Source organism: Adiantum capillus-veneris, chromosome 1 (assembly GCF_014529385.1).
Source record: "Adiantum capillus-veneris isolate H3 chromosome 1, ASM1452938v2, whole genome shotgun sequence".
Lineage (NCBI taxonomy): Eukaryota > Viridiplantae > Streptophyta > Polypodiopsida > Polypodiales > Pteridaceae > Adiantum > Adiantum capillus-veneris.
The window spans coordinates 154,488,148-154,503,462 of record NC_140931.1 but is presented as its reverse complement, the minus strand read 5'-3'; the positions used below and the strand labels follow the sequence as shown (position 1 = coordinate 154,503,462).

The 15,315-nt window shown below is 42.3% G+C and overlaps 1 protein-coding gene across 5 annotated transcripts in view; it reads right to left on the bottom strand.

Moving 5' to 3' along the window:
* EMB3142 (nuclear pore complex protein (DUF3414)) overlaps positions 1 to 15,315 on the bottom strand; it is a 108,992-nt gene that overhangs the window by 72,904 nt on the left and 20,773 nt on the right. For 4 of the 5 annotated variants that reach the window (XR_015189491.1, XM_086522340.1, XM_086522313.1 and 1 more), the window contains 8 exons: positions 12,379 to 12,585; positions 11,099 to 11,200; positions 10,855 to 11,001; positions 10,607 to 10,737; positions 10,353 to 10,472; positions 10,107 to 10,254; positions 9,169 to 9,366; positions 8,961 to 9,079 (listed from right to left, as the gene is read on the bottom strand). Coding sequence is in view for 4 of the 5 variants with exons in the window: in XM_086522340.1 (XP_086378466.1) it covers positions 8,961 to 9,079; positions 9,169 to 9,366; positions 10,107 to 10,254; positions 10,353 to 10,472; positions 10,607 to 10,737; positions 10,855 to 11,001; positions 11,099 to 11,200; positions 12,379 to 12,585 (1,172 nt within the window). In the remaining variant the exon portion in view is untranslated. The remainder of the gene's footprint in view (positions 1 to 8,960; positions 9,080 to 9,168; positions 9,367 to 10,106; positions 10,255 to 10,352; positions 10,473 to 10,606; positions 10,738 to 10,854; positions 11,002 to 11,098; positions 11,201 to 12,378; positions 12,586 to 15,315) is intronic. The other variant, XM_086522331.1, reaches the window with a different exon arrangement.

Below are 15,315 nucleotides of genomic sequence, written 5' to 3'. Positions count from 1 at the left end.
TACACAGTGGAGGAGATCACATCTATGCTGACAGTGACATTACATGGGGCAGCGACAGAGGCATACCCACACACTCAGCCTGGTCAGAGACGTCGTTCTGGGCACATGCCTCAGAACAGCTGGTATGATGAGGAGTGTCGACAGAGTAGAGCTCAGATACAACGGGAGCTTACATTGGGAGTGATCACCTATAGACAGTCTCGTATTGCTACACGACGACTAGTGCGACGGAAGAAGCGAGCTTTCTTGGTCCAGATGGAGCAAGATTTATATCAGCTCTTCCTTATTAGAGATTCAGGAGAGGCTTGGCGTCTATTCCATGAGCAGTCTCCCCCACCAGTGATTACTTCTACAGAGATATGGGGGCAGTATGCAGCATCTTTATACATTGTACCTGGACAACCACCACTACCAGATCCACCACAGCCATGTCCGGCTACGAGCACCTTCTTTACCACTGAGATGGTGAAGGAGGCCATTGACAGGATGAAGACCAGATGGGCACAGGATCATGAGGGTTTGGTAGCAGAGCACATTATACATGCTGGGGATTTGTTGGCAGAGATGCTTGCACGGTTATTCAACCGTGTCATGTGTGAGGGCTTCCCTGAGTCTTGGAGATTACCTACTATTGTACCAATCTTCAAGACAGGAGACCCCACAGTGTCGGGGAATTACCGTACTATCATGGCAAGACACACATTGGCACGGTTATATGCATCCATCCTTGAGCATAGGCTGAGCAGTTGGGCAAAGATTATGAGGGGTTTCTCCACACTAGATCATGTCTTTACACTCAGAGCTATCATTGAGGAGGGTCGAGCACATGGTAGACAGATATACTGCAACTTTGTGGATTTCCGCAAAGCTTTTGACACAGTACCGAGGGCCAGATTGATGCGCCAACTTATAGAATTGGGGGTACCCACAGAGCTGATATGGGGGATTATGGCATTGTACACTTCAATGATGGGTTATGTACGCACATCAGAGGGGATATCTGACATAGTTCACTCCACTATCGGAGTGAAACAGGGATGCCCACTGTCCTCTACTTTATTTGGTATGTATGTTGATGAGGTCTCTGATTATATTGACAGAGGAGGAGATAGAGGTGCTCAGCTTGCGGCAACATGGATCCCTCTTTTATTATATGCTGACGATATCGTGTTGATATCAGACTCACCAGAGGCTATGCAGAGACATTTGGACGCATTGCATAGTTTTGCAGAGGATAGTGGATTGTCTGTCAACCTTGGTAAAACCAAGGTCATGGTATTTAATACCACGCCACAGTGGGTTACGAGATCAGCACCTACTTTCACATATGGGCAGGACAATATGGAGTACACTTGATGCATACACATATCTTGGGGTGGTCTTTAGTGGACCGAGGTTCACACTGAAAGTGGCAGCAGACACTAGATTGACTCGTGCCTATGCAGCCCTAGGCGGTTTAGAGAGGATTTGTTCGCAGGTTCAGTTCCAGGAACCTCGAACAAAGCTCTGGCTTTTCGACACTTTGGTCGCTTCAGTTATGCACTACGAGGTTCAGGTTTGGGGACCGTCTGTTGACAATGTTGGATGGAGTAATATGGAGAGACCCTTGATATCTATGATTTCTAGGCTGATCAGAGCCAAGGCCTCAGTCCCACATGACATCATACGAGCGGAGCTGGCTGCCCCACCTATGGAGGTTAAGGCTCTCACCAGATCAGTATCATTTGTACACAGCTTATGGGACACCACTAGGGACAGGTACGCCAGGCTTGCTCTTGAGTCATCTAGACAACAGGGAGATACATCATGTTGGTATACACAGATGAGCTCATGGTTTCAGAGGCATGGTTTCAGCATGGACAGGCTGCCCCCTTTCCAGTATTCTCTTGATGCACCATCTTTGGCTCTTACACGGATGGAGACTACTAGACTCATTCGGCAAGATCTTATCCAGCTTGATAGCAAGAGGACATGGATAGAGCCATCACGGGAGTTGGGTACGAAGAGGGTTTTCTATAGAGAGCATCTTCTCCAACTCACGACAGACGGATTTGTCACACGGCCCAGTTACATGGACACACATCTATCTCATGGGTTACGATGTGCTATAGGCCAGATTCGCACATCTTCACACCAGCTTGGGATTGAGACAGGTAGATTCAAAGGCATACCAGCAGACAGTTGGATATGTCAGTTATGCCATGCAGAGCCAGAGATAGAGTTTCACTACATATGTCGCTGCATAGTCTAATATGAGATACGGGGACGCTTTCATTGTTCATTCAGAGATGGTTTTGACTCGTTAGATAGAGTCATGAGATATCAGGATCAAAGATGTCTCTGATTAAAGATACAGAGACATAGAGACGCTCTATTGAGTGGGCAAAGACAGAGAGAGTCCCAGAGACGCATCTCCGATTTCTTCAGTCTGAATACCACAGAGGCAGAGGGGACACCACCATCATAGAGCTCGGTTCCCACCCATACACACAACAGCCGTACTCTCATTGATCGAGCTATAGAGTTGGGGAGATCGAGACGACCGCGACTGAGGAGGGGAGCCACGCAGCACCGGCAGAGATTGCGGCAAAGGATCCACACGATTCTAGCACGACACCCAGAGTGTCGATCAGGATAGGCTTCATGCTACTGCTATATTGTATCATGGTGACACTTATCCCCACTTTGTACCTTTATGGCATGATACCATTGATCAGCCTACCAGCCACCCATAGGAGTCAGTAGCACTCCTATCAGTTTCTTTGTTTGTAGTTTTCTTTGTTTGTACCCAGACTTGGTACTAGACTCATCATTGTAATCAGTTGGTCTCATAGGTCATTTTGGCCTTTTGTAGACGTTAATATATCATTTCATTTCTCTCTCTCTCTCTCTCTCTCTCTCTCTCTCTCTCTCTCTCTCTCTCTCTCTCTCTCTCTCTCTCACACCAGATGGTATCAGATTCACCAATTGTAACTTTTTTGGTCTCATAGGCCATTTTGGCCTTTTAAAGACGTTAATATAACATTTCATTTCATTTCACTTCTTAAAGGCACCCTCATTGACAGGGCGATTGAGCTTAGGAAATCGAGACAACCACGACCGAGATGCAGAAGCATACTTCACCGGAGGAGACTACAACAAAGGATTAGAAGCATTCTAGCCAGACACCCAGAATGCTCCTAAGAAGTTTATCTAATACTTTGTATTTAGTTTTTCGCATTTATTTTCACACTTTCACACTTTTCAGACATTGTAACAGATTCACCACTTTTGTATCAGTTTGGTCTCATAGGTCACTCTGGCCTTTTGAAGACGTTAATATAACATTTCATTCATTTCATTTCTCTCTCTCTCTCTCTCTCTCTCTCTCTCTCTCTCTCTCTCTCTCTCTCTCTCTCTCTCTCTCTCTCATTCATCTAACACTTTGGCGATCCTGCTGGTGTCATCTTCCTCACGCCATCTCTAACCGTCTCTCTCTCTTCCCATCTAACACTTTGGCGATCCTGTTGGTGTCTCTTTGTGGAGATGGGAACGAGCTTTTGACATCTTGGGAGGATTAATGAAGCGGTTTCTGCAATTGGTTCAAATTCAGTCTAGACCATATGGCACTCAGGAATGCAACAGGGTATTGACATGCTGGTTGACATAGACGACCTGCAGGAATTCTTGAATTGGGTAACCCCGCAGGAAGAGTCTAAGGAGTATACATCAAAGTTATTGGAGGAGTTCTTCCAAATCGGCCAGGGAAAATCAAAATTACAATTGTGACAAGTTGCATGTGTTTGCAGATTCTTGACAATTTTTGTGGAGTTTTTATGCAGTTTCTCTGCAGTCAATTGTAGTTTAGTTCAGACAATTGCAGTTTGCTTTTGCAGGCAAGACACAGTTTTATGCAGCTTGAAGATTATTTCAGTATGCGGTTATTATTATTCTCTATTGCTTTGATCTTTGCTTTATGGCGAAAAAGAAGAAGAAAAAGTGCGCTATTTGTCAAAAAGATGGCCACTGTGCAAAGCAATGTCTTTAGATGTGTAAGCCTTGTTAAAAAGAGGATGTTTGTGTCAAGTATTGCATGCCAAAGTTGTGCAGGGAGTTGTATCAAATTATGCAAAGTTTTCAGGATACATCATGTCATCAGGACATGTGTGATGCTCAAGAGAATCTAGATTGGTGTTTTTATTTTCTTGATGATACACACAAGTGGCATAATAGTCGTGTTGGTAAGAAGAGGAAGTCATGCTCAACCGCAAGGCGGATATCAAGGTTGCAAGAAGCGGTTGAAGGTTTTTCAGAAAAGTATGAAGAGGAGTTTGATGATTATCTTAGTGATGATGTAACAGACTTGGACGCTCCAAGTCAAGAATCTATCGCGAAAGCACCAAATAACCACTTCAAAACAATTCACAATTTATTCGACACTGGCCCGGCCGAATTCCGTGCCTAGAGATATTGGCCCCAGAGACTGGCGCCCCTTTCTGTATTTCTTTTTATATTAATCTGAGTTCAAAGTACGAGAGTGCGGCCAAGCAATCACACTAAGACTCTGCGTCCAAATGCTCTCAGTTGTGAGAGGCCTTGCCTGCTTATTTAAAGGTATAAGGGATGCCAAAAGCAGAGCCCCAAAAGCTCAAAAGCTTTGTAAAATAAAACAGTTCCCTCTTTCTCTCTCAAGCTCTCTCTTGAGCCTTTTAAATAAAAGCAAAAGGGTTTCTCTCTCTCTATTGCGTAGAAAAAGCATTTCCAAAAAGCTTATGTCAAAATCTGCCAATGCGTGGAATAAAGCATCGTCCAAACTCTGCCAACGCTGCCACGTCAGCCTCCGTAATTTGCGCCGCGATTCGAGGGCTACCACGTCAGCAAATTGTCCGCCTTTCCCGCACCAAGGGGTTGTGTGTGTGTGTGTGTGTGTACACTGTGCAGCCACATCACCACTTTGTGACATACCCCCCTCTTGATAGCATTGTAATCGCCCTCGATTACGCCTGCAAAAACAGACAGAAGCCATAAACCGTCTTAGCAGACACTGACTGTTAGTACCTACGCACTAGAAACATACATCTAGCACATGTACCAATCGACGGTCACATCAAAGGACATCACTCGACATTAGACACTGCCTTTTGAACATATCCAATATCTCTGCATGTAGATGAAACATTGGGAAACCTGATTTAGACTCTGTATGCCAAAACAATTGATTTTCCTGAAAATCTTGATTCAAGAAACATCCAAACTGGTTTGATTCAAGGCTTGAAAATAACAAGTTGACTCTCCTTCACACATAAAAAACACCACCAGAAGTCAAAGGATCACAAGGACTTTCCAAAAATACTGAGGTGGTCTCTACCTGAGGGGAGTCGGTGAACAGCTTCCTAGCCCCTTCCATCCCTAGTAGACGTCACGACAAACTCCTCTCGCGGACTCTCTCAGAGTTTTTGCTGAGAAGTCTTGGGAAGAGCCTTCTCCACCCACTTCTTAACCATAAATTCACCTGGTTGTTGAGGAAGCTTGGCGACCAGAGACTTGGTTCTGGTCATGAGTTCTACAAAAGTCTCATTTGGCAGGAGCATCAGGTTGGCCAACTTATCCAAAACCTTTTATTGGAAGTCCCCTGGTCTGAAAGCTTCACAGAACTACTTTCGTAATGTGGCCCAAGTCGTAAATGGTTCTCTACAAATTGACTGTACCATTTATCTGCCAAGCCATCCAAGGTTGATGGGAAGAGTACTAGGTAGGCATCTTCTCTGTTGAAACAACGACCCTTACAGAGGGATACAAATCTCCTCGCATGGTCATCTGCATCCTCTGTGGACAGACCTTTGAAAATCGGGAACTTGATGCTCACCTTAGCCAAAACGCTTGTCAGCTCCTCCATGGCTATCTACTCCTAAGCCTGTTGCTCAAGAAGTTGATGTAACACAGTGGGTGAGAACTGTATTGGGGAAGGTGACCTGGGAGGTGAAGAATTGGTTGAGGGAGTGGAGGTAGCCGCATAGGAAGGTAGGGGTAACAGGGTCGGTGGACTTCTACTCGGCACAAAGGTTGGCGCTTCCTATGGTAGTACTTCAAAGGACTCAATAGTGGACTTTGCCGATCTTTGGATTGCCTTGTAAGTGTCATGCAGTAATTAGAAGCCCACCCAAGCTTTGGGCACTAAGACCTTTAACTTACTAAACATTGATACAGATTCCACTAGACCAAGGCGAGTGACTAGACCATTTGGCTAGACCTCGACAAGAGACTAGACCAAGACGAGTGACCAAACTAGGATGAGAGACTAGACCAGCTAATCTAGACATAAGCTAGACTAGACCAAGCTGGTCCAAGGGAAGCTACACAAGACCAAGCTGAACCAAAGCAGTCGAGACTAGCAAACCAACGCAGGCGAGAGCTTAAACCAGCTAGCTCCTCCACCTGTAGGCTCAACGGAGTGAGACTTCACTTGAGGTCCCACTAGGCATGCCAAAAATGAGAGCACCCATAGCGGAGATAATGTGTCGTGCTCTCTATAGTGGGTGCTCCTCAGTGCAATACGTGTGAAATCTCACTCCAATAGCATGAAAACGTTGAAAAACAGAGCAAACACACCAACTCAAAGGTAGAACCTGAACACCATGGGACTCGACTAACTCAAATGAACCAATACATACTCTGGCATAGCAGCACACTCAGCTCCAAGCCGAGAACTCACAAGTACAATGGGGGTGCCGAGGCTCAAATGTGCAAGGATGTGCAGACGTGACATGCATGTACTCGAGACGCTTGACCATACAAAGTAGATGATGATGATAATGACTACAACTACGAATATATACAACCATAAAGAGCCACCAACGGCTCACAAAATATACAATCCAACTTAAGTCTATCCCCAAACTGTAATGGTGGTGATCTGGCCCCGTGTCGACTAGACTACCACCCGTATCTCCATTGCCCAGACGAGAGTCCGTCCAGTGTGAACTCCAGCCCAATTGTAACTAATTCTCTCTCCCGTGCCATTAACACTGTAGCCCTCCTACAAAACATTTCTTGAACCCTTGCCAGGTCCTTGGAGTGTGCGGCTTGGTAGCTATAGATTTCCACGACTGCATGGCACTGCTTCTAAGAAAAACAATGGCTTATACCCCGTAACACAAAGCGATAAAGACGGGAGCGTGCGGAGTAAGGGTCAGAGTGGCTAATAAGTCCGAGGTCGGGACACGAAGATTCTTGGATCCAACTTTCTAAAAGCGCCCGAGATACGAAGATTCTTTGATCAAAATTTCTAGAAGTGCCATCTTGCTCTGTCTATTCTCTGATAGAACCGGTATGCTTTCAGAAAAGCACACGCCTGAAGCTATACACTGTAACCAAGACGGGCACCATGTGCCAACGGAAAAGAACACATTGAACAACTTTAAGCACTTCAAATAATAGTTGAACAAAGAGATGCACGACACACGAGATGGGGAGTGGCGGAGTTCCACCCCAAGAGAGCACTAGCCCCAAACCCTGACGCCCCTTTAGGTATTTCTTTATATTGCTTCAACAAAGTACAATGCCGGTACTTGCGCTCTGCACCTTTACCCAGAAGAGTGCCAAAGTATGAGCCCCTCTGCACATATTTAAAGGCCATTGGCCCTTCAAAAGCAGTTTATATGAAAAGCTTACAAGCCTAAAAGCATATGGCCCCACTTGCGCTTTGCACCTTCACCCAAAAGAGTGCCAGAGTATGAGCCCTCTGCACATATTTAAAGGCCATTGGCCCTTCAAAAGCAGTTTATATAAAAAGCTTACAAGCCTAAAAGCATCTGGCCCCAAAGCTAGCGCTGAAATCAGCCAGCACAAATTACGGAAATCCGTACAAGTACCATCTCAACAACCAACACAGAATGCAAAATTCCGTACAACCTGCCACGTCATCAGCACAAATTACGGGAGTCGTACAACTGCCACATCATCATATTTTTAGTTGCGTCTTTTGTGGGTTATGTCTATAGTTCCTTGGGAACCATCGATCGGGGTCCCATAAGTTGGTACAAACTTCCTTAAAATTAGGCCCACTCGGTGAGGACTTGTAAGTTGGTGAAATTTTATTCTGTTGCTTCTTCTTAGGGTTTAGGCCCTTGGCCAGAATCTGCAGGTTGGCTCCGTTCTTCAGTAGCTTGACACGTCTGCAGCTTGTGACAGGAGATGCAAAAAAAAAATATGCAACAATGGAAGCTTGCAAGAATGAAAAGTATAGGCACATGAGAATGAATTTTGCACTGAGATGTACACAGAGTTGAAAGGGGAAATGCAGGCCATTTTGAGAGCAGAGGTGAATGTAATGTAATATGTGGTGCAAAAGAGATTGGATGACGCACTTTCTACTTTTGAATCGTGGAAATCAATATTGGAGAAGTGCATAAGGGAAAAAGATGCTTTGATCGAAGATCCCAAACGTGAACTTGCGGCATGTAAGAGCAAGCTTGATGCCAGTGAGACAACTCAAAGTAGTATAACAGGTCCACATAAACAAGAAAAAATAAATTCACATGTTGAGAACCGATTGAAGGCCTGGACTGATGTGGTCAAATAGCATGAGGAAAACACTATATGGATAGATATGGTTAAAAAGCAAGAATCTAGCTGTAACCGGAAGGGCACCACGTGCCGGCGAAGAGGAACACACACGAGCCCTAAAAAGAATCACACACACACTGCATATGCATCCGTGCTTATTTATCTAAGGATTTGTACACATACACAATCACTTGTGTAAAAACACACACACATGTATGCAACACATGTAAAAGCACAACCATCTACATGCACATGTACACAAGCTACACAACACATCTTAGATCAGTACGAATCAATGTGTGTGTACATACCTATCTGTATGCATCCTGCAATTAATTAGCAGATTCTTTCACTACATCATTATTTATAGATGGGCGTCAAGCACCATAGACAGCAAATTATGTTACAAAAGTTACCTCAAGATGCTCATTATTTTGATAGAGCTCTGTTGGATTGTCTGTGAAGCATCGTAACGAATGTACTCTAACAGAGAAATTATTTGCCTACTATCATGTGAAAGGACCGCATCAACAGGCTACATGAACAACACATGAACTATCACGACGGAGCCTGAATATCATGCCAAAGTGAAGAAAAACTGAGGAAAAGGTTGCAAAGTTCTACATGATAGACAGGCCGCCAGAAATCTGCATACACTGCATCTTTACTTAGCCCAAGAAGCACAAGCTCCAAAGAAAGATTAATAGCCTCCTCAAGCTGTGGACCATGACATTGAGTAACCCGCTCTTCCATTATAGTGTTAACTCCTAGCATTACTATATTCATCAAATTTCTGAAAATTGTCTTTCCGCTCATCAAATCCTGCACAACACAAGTATATTTAAGAAGCATTATTTCCAGTTCTGCAGTAATAAGAAGACCACCAAAGACCCAGCCTCATTGCTTAAAAACAGTCACGTCCTTTTCAGCTGGATAAATTTAAACAAACAATAGCCCTTTCTCTTATGCTGAAGAGATACCTGAAATCCCAAGGAGGGCCTTGTAATAATGCCCTAAGAACAGAGGGGACTAAACGGAATGATTAATATCCTCTAATGGTAAAAGGGTAAATGTCTCCGACAAAGCTGGGGTTGCGTGAACCTCAAGTTGGAACAAAACATATAATTTAAATTAAAGAAACAAGATAAAGAATTCTTGATGCCTCAAACCGCTGACCCCTTTCCTTTGCCTCGTATGCACACCTTTGCATCTTATGCACACTGCATTTCTATTGCTAAAACCTCTGGCACAGATACCAAAAGTCCGTAAGTCTAATACTTTGATCCTAGAACATAAGTCAAAGCTACTTAATTGAATCGCTTTCTGGTGCACCTACATAAACACTTATCCACACCCTTTCAGAGATCAAAAGAATCTAGACAAGATTGAGAGATAATGTTGTACCAAAAGCCTACCTCGTTTTATTCATTCTCAATCACACAGAAGTTAAAAAACCAGCGACTTACAGCTTCCTCTTATTATGATGCTTTATATGGTCAACTGCACTTTCATCAATGCAAGCAAAGAAACAACACTCCAAATGCTAGGCAACCAGAGGATACCTTCATCACTTCAATAGTTGGAAGCTCTGCAGGTTGTGTGACCATAGAAGAAGCATGTAGTTCATGCGCCGAGGCTATCTTAAATTCAGGTAAATAATCAACTTGATTTTGTATGTCATCATCGGTTGGACTGAACAAACTAAGCATCCTGAATCACAAGTTCTGCAGTTTGAGAAGATACTAGAACAAATTAAGAATGTGGAAACGACTCTCTTTGTACATAATTAACTTGCTCCAACAACCTACAATTTGAAATGCTTGAGGCAAGCCACAACCAGTTGCCATTTTTCTTTGGAATCTGAGTATGCCCTTTGCGAAAAAGTTGCAAATACATGGTCACGGACAAATTTAAATATACCAAGGAACCTACATTCAACAAATCAACTTCAAGATTAGTTTTGCCGCACCAAGAAAACATCATGCACTTAACCTATCAAATGATTTCACGCTTCTTGGCAGCAACTATAGAGTCTATTAGTATGAAAGACTTCAAATTTTACCTTGCCCCCTTATCTGCAGCATCTGTGTCACATGCTATGAGATCATTCAGTAAATTGATGTATGAAAGAGTCGATGAATACTCTTCTCGTCTGGCCTCCACCTCATTCAACTCAAATGCCATATCATAAATCTGACCAAAAAGCAATGTGAACCGTTATTGCACAAAAGAAACGCGTTGCATGCCTCGCGAACTTACTACACAAGCCAAAAGAATCATTCACAGAATGTTTTAAGAAAATGGGCCTACTTGAGCTGCATTCGATTGGACCTGGTATCCAATTGATGAAGATCCGGCTGCTAAAGGCAGATCATACTGCTCCAGCAAAGACCATATTCTTTCCCTCATAACAGGTGAGATACCAGAAAATGTTGCTATTGCATCTCTAAGAGCACCCTTGCACCCAAAGAGAGAAACACAGAGTTTTTTATGCTCAAACTCTATGCTATGCATCATAACAACCACATCAGATGCAGCCTTTTATACAGCTTACCTTCAAAGAAGGTGGAACATTCTCGTACGAGAGAAGCTTGAACAATGGTTCAATATCAGGGAACCAATGAGACTTTTCGTGTTTATTACCATTTTCCATCACCTGCATTATAATCAACGCCAAGTTTCAAACAGCAAATAAACAGAATCTAAAGGCTGGCTCTCAGCATTTGACCACTAATTTTTCAGCTTGAGTAAGGCCTGATCAAAAAAGATGGAGCTTTGAAAGAGATAAGAGCATGTGTTCAATTAAGCTAAGCATCGTTTTTTTGAACGGTTCATCCTTGTGGGTCCACGTTGCTCCAGCTACCAAGAGTCAAGCAGCAAAGCTACATGCCTCTCAAGCTGAAAACTTAAGGGTAGCTACAATCTATTAGGTAGAAATACAATACAAATTTAAGAACTGCACCTAGCTCGTAATATAAAGTGTAATGAGATGTGTTTCTTGACCTCTAATGAAAGAAAGGAGCTGGCTCTGCAAACAGCTCACAGGGGCTCTCCAACTCATTACTCCCCTTAAACTTGTACTTTATTCTACATCTCTCTCTCAGACGTGATGAAGCAAAGCTGTGCTCAAAAACTTTGCAAAGTCACAACAGCATAAAGATTACATGGAGACACAACAAAAGAACAAACCATGCATTTCAGCCTTCAAAGAATCACTTCTTTTGCATGGTGCTACACGTCAGAGAAGACTTGCATACTAAAGGTCATGGATGAGGTTGAAAGAAACTTACTAACCGATAATCAGCCTAAACCACAAAAGACAAACTTGAGAGAGGAGTTTCACGATCTCTTAGCAACTGCAGCTCCTACTTTATTCTTATTTGTCATTTTCTGCCATCACAGATTACAGATGAAATCAAATATGGCTTTCCACTGTGCCTACAAAATTGCAAAGGCTGTCTGTGTGGAACGTCCAATTGAAGCAACCAGGCACGCTGCCTCTATTTTACAAAACCTTTCTTGTTCATTGGTGAACAGCAGGGCTCCAGTTCGCCATTAAACTCTTTAATTTTTGTAGTCATTCTTATTGAGCCACTTACTCTCACAACGCCATTCTCCCTAGCAATCTTACATTTGATAACTGATTTCTTGTTCCCCACTATCTTTGGGCGTCATTGAATTGATAAAATCACAAGTGTTTTTCTCAGGATAGACAAACAATATGGCAATCCAGACGGCAGCCTTGCGATAAAAGGGAACAACTTTTTTTTTTTAAATAACAACAATTGCAGCACATACTCAAAAGGGCACATCTGTAGAAGCTCTTTCAGTCACCTGTTTTAGAACCCGCAAGTACGCTTCCAAAGCTCTAGCATCTCCTTCTTGAAAAGGCGGGAGTAAAGCCCCAGTTGTCTGAAGACTCTGTTTGAATTGCTGTTCATAAACACTGAGAGAACTGAAAAGTGTGTGCCAGCTTACTGACCATGACGCCTTGTTCTGAAGAAGGACATACACCTTTCTAGATCCTTCTTCACTAGAAGCCTGATACACATCAGTCAATGTGTAATTACTTTCAAGACCTGAAAAGGCTATCTCGAACATCCAGAAATGAAAATGAAACGTCTTCAAAAGGCCAAAATGACCTATGAGACTAAAAGGTTACATCCATGTGTGACTCTAGTACAATGTCTGGGGAACATAAAGGCGAAAGACAGGATTGCTCAACATAAAAAGGCAGAAAGTCTGTATCATCAAGCAGCATACATTGCCTTTACAAGAAAAAGCCAAATACCAAGCACATCATGAAGTGCACCACCAATCACACGATGGTTGAGCGGAACCTGTTGTGAGACTGTAACATATATTCCATTAGCTGTTAACGAATATTGTGAGATTACAAGTGCAAATGTGTGTGAACTGATCAAGCTATTAAGCTCCCTACAAGAGCGCCTTAACTGCCTATGGCAGGAGCTTGGTCAAATCTGCTAGTAAGCCACAACCCATTTTTTCTTCAGAAGTCCATCAGGTTACCTCTTGAAGAAAGAAATTAAGAGTGATTGTTTGCAAGTTGGTTTTCAACATATCCCTTTGACATAACCGATCATCCCTCCCAGTATCAAATTTGGTTGCTATGACAAGCTGTCTTTCTCATGAACCACAAGGAATATCCAAATCTCAGTGAAAAAGAGACTAAGAAAGCGAAACTTATGAAGAGTCTAGTGGTGAAAACTATTTTCTCACCAATAGAGTACTGGAAGCGTGTTTTGTGTTTGCCCATTTATTCCAGTAGGCCATAATTACAATGAAGAAGTTGGCTGTGATCGAACAGCAATTGAAAATTTGAAGGCATTTAATCCTCTTATCTTACCAAAATGGTGATAGAGCCACACCAATGTTTGTCTCTTTCAAAAAACTCTCAAGCAAGCCTCCATAGCCAAGACAAGCTAAAGACATAGCTTGAGGTCCAGATCCCTTTTTTCTATGTACAAGGCTAAAAAGTCAAAGACGGGGATAGATATACCTTCATAAGCTCAGAATAGTCTGAACTAACGAATTATAAGAGGGGATAAAACACTCACATAAATACAAAAGCAAGGGACACAAGAAAACAAGAAAATTCTCAAATTTTTTAGGAGCAAAGACCCCAAATAGGCTCAGGAGTTGCTACAAATTGCCCCAACACAACCCGAGCAATACAGATTGACAAGCTGTACAGACAAGCCTCATCTTTAAGGCTTTCCAGACGATTGAAGCACCAGGGGTTGAATTCTCGTTAACCTAACAAATAAAAAAATTACCTAGCCTATTGATTATTTTTGTCAACCAAAAGGCTTGATAAAATGCTCACAATTGTAAATGTGGGGTTAATAGCTTGTAACCAAAGATGTCACAAGCTTTAAAGCTTTTCACACAGTGTTGGTGAATGTTGTTGTGGTCAAGCTCTGCCAGTTACATGATACATCACTTCCATTGTAGTTATGCTTGTCCAAGCATCTCCTGAGCACCTTTTATTCAAAACATCCTGATAAATGGCTAAATTTCTGAGTAGAAGGTAGCCAAACAGATCTTCGCATGTAAAAAATTCCTAGCACCATACGTACGTAGGACAGAAAATTCTCTAGTTCGTCGACCTATCGAAAACATTACTTTACCACGCTCTACATAACAGGCTTTCTGAAAATTGTGAGCTTAAGTAAACAAGCAGAACATAATCAAAAGTTGGCTACAGAATCGCATATATATCAGGCATGCAATTCACCACTGACCAGACTGATATTCAATCAAATTGCCAATAGGAATAGATTGGTAACTATTACATTGTATTGATGGAGATATCCACAAGATAGCATATCTAGCTATGTGAAACACACTTAAGTAAAAAAACAAATGCTAACCAGGTAATGGGCTACAACAACATAGCTCAACTAAAAGTAATTCCTTCAAAATTCACGACATTGTTAGGTTTAAAAGAAATGGTTACCTCTAGAGAAGACCATCATAATCTTATTGGTCGTCTAGATTTATGCTATCCTCTCCCACATGTATAAATAGCTCCACCTCCACCTTCCTTATTTTGTAGCCTAATGGAGTCTTATCTTTGTGCATCTATGCATCATATACCAGCCTACTGCTAGCATCCATGAGTTATATCTATTATTATATGTATTGTGCTTTCCACCACACCTACTCTCTCGTGTTTTCTTAATTCTAGCATGATATCAAAGCATATCTAATTCTTTACTATTTTTTAGTATTTTGGTTACTTTTCATTAAATCTTTGTGAAAATTTATTCGCAAAGAGTTTTATCACTGTATCCATGAGGGATTTTATAAGCCAATAGTCACCGCACATTTTAATAATTGCTAAATTTCCTCTATCTAATATTGGATTATCAGAGATTTGGTCTCGTAAAAAGACTTAAAAGTCTTATGGTCCTTTAGAAGGATTTTAATTTTAATGTTCAAAGCCTTTTAAAGGCTATAAAAATAGCCAACGTTGTGGTGTTTTGGAGCTCTGTAAACTTCCTACACTATTTGGCACGCATGTGGATGAGGTTTTTGACTTCATTGAGAGGGCTGGTGATAGAGGAGCACAGTTAGCAGGGACATGGATCCCACTATTGTTATATGCTGATAATATTGTAATGATTTCCGACTCCCCGGGGGGGATGCAGCGTCGGTTAGATGCTTTGTACACATTTGCTCATGATAGTGGATTGTCTCTTAACCTGGAGAAAACCAAGTTAATGCCAATTAACACCACACCACAAT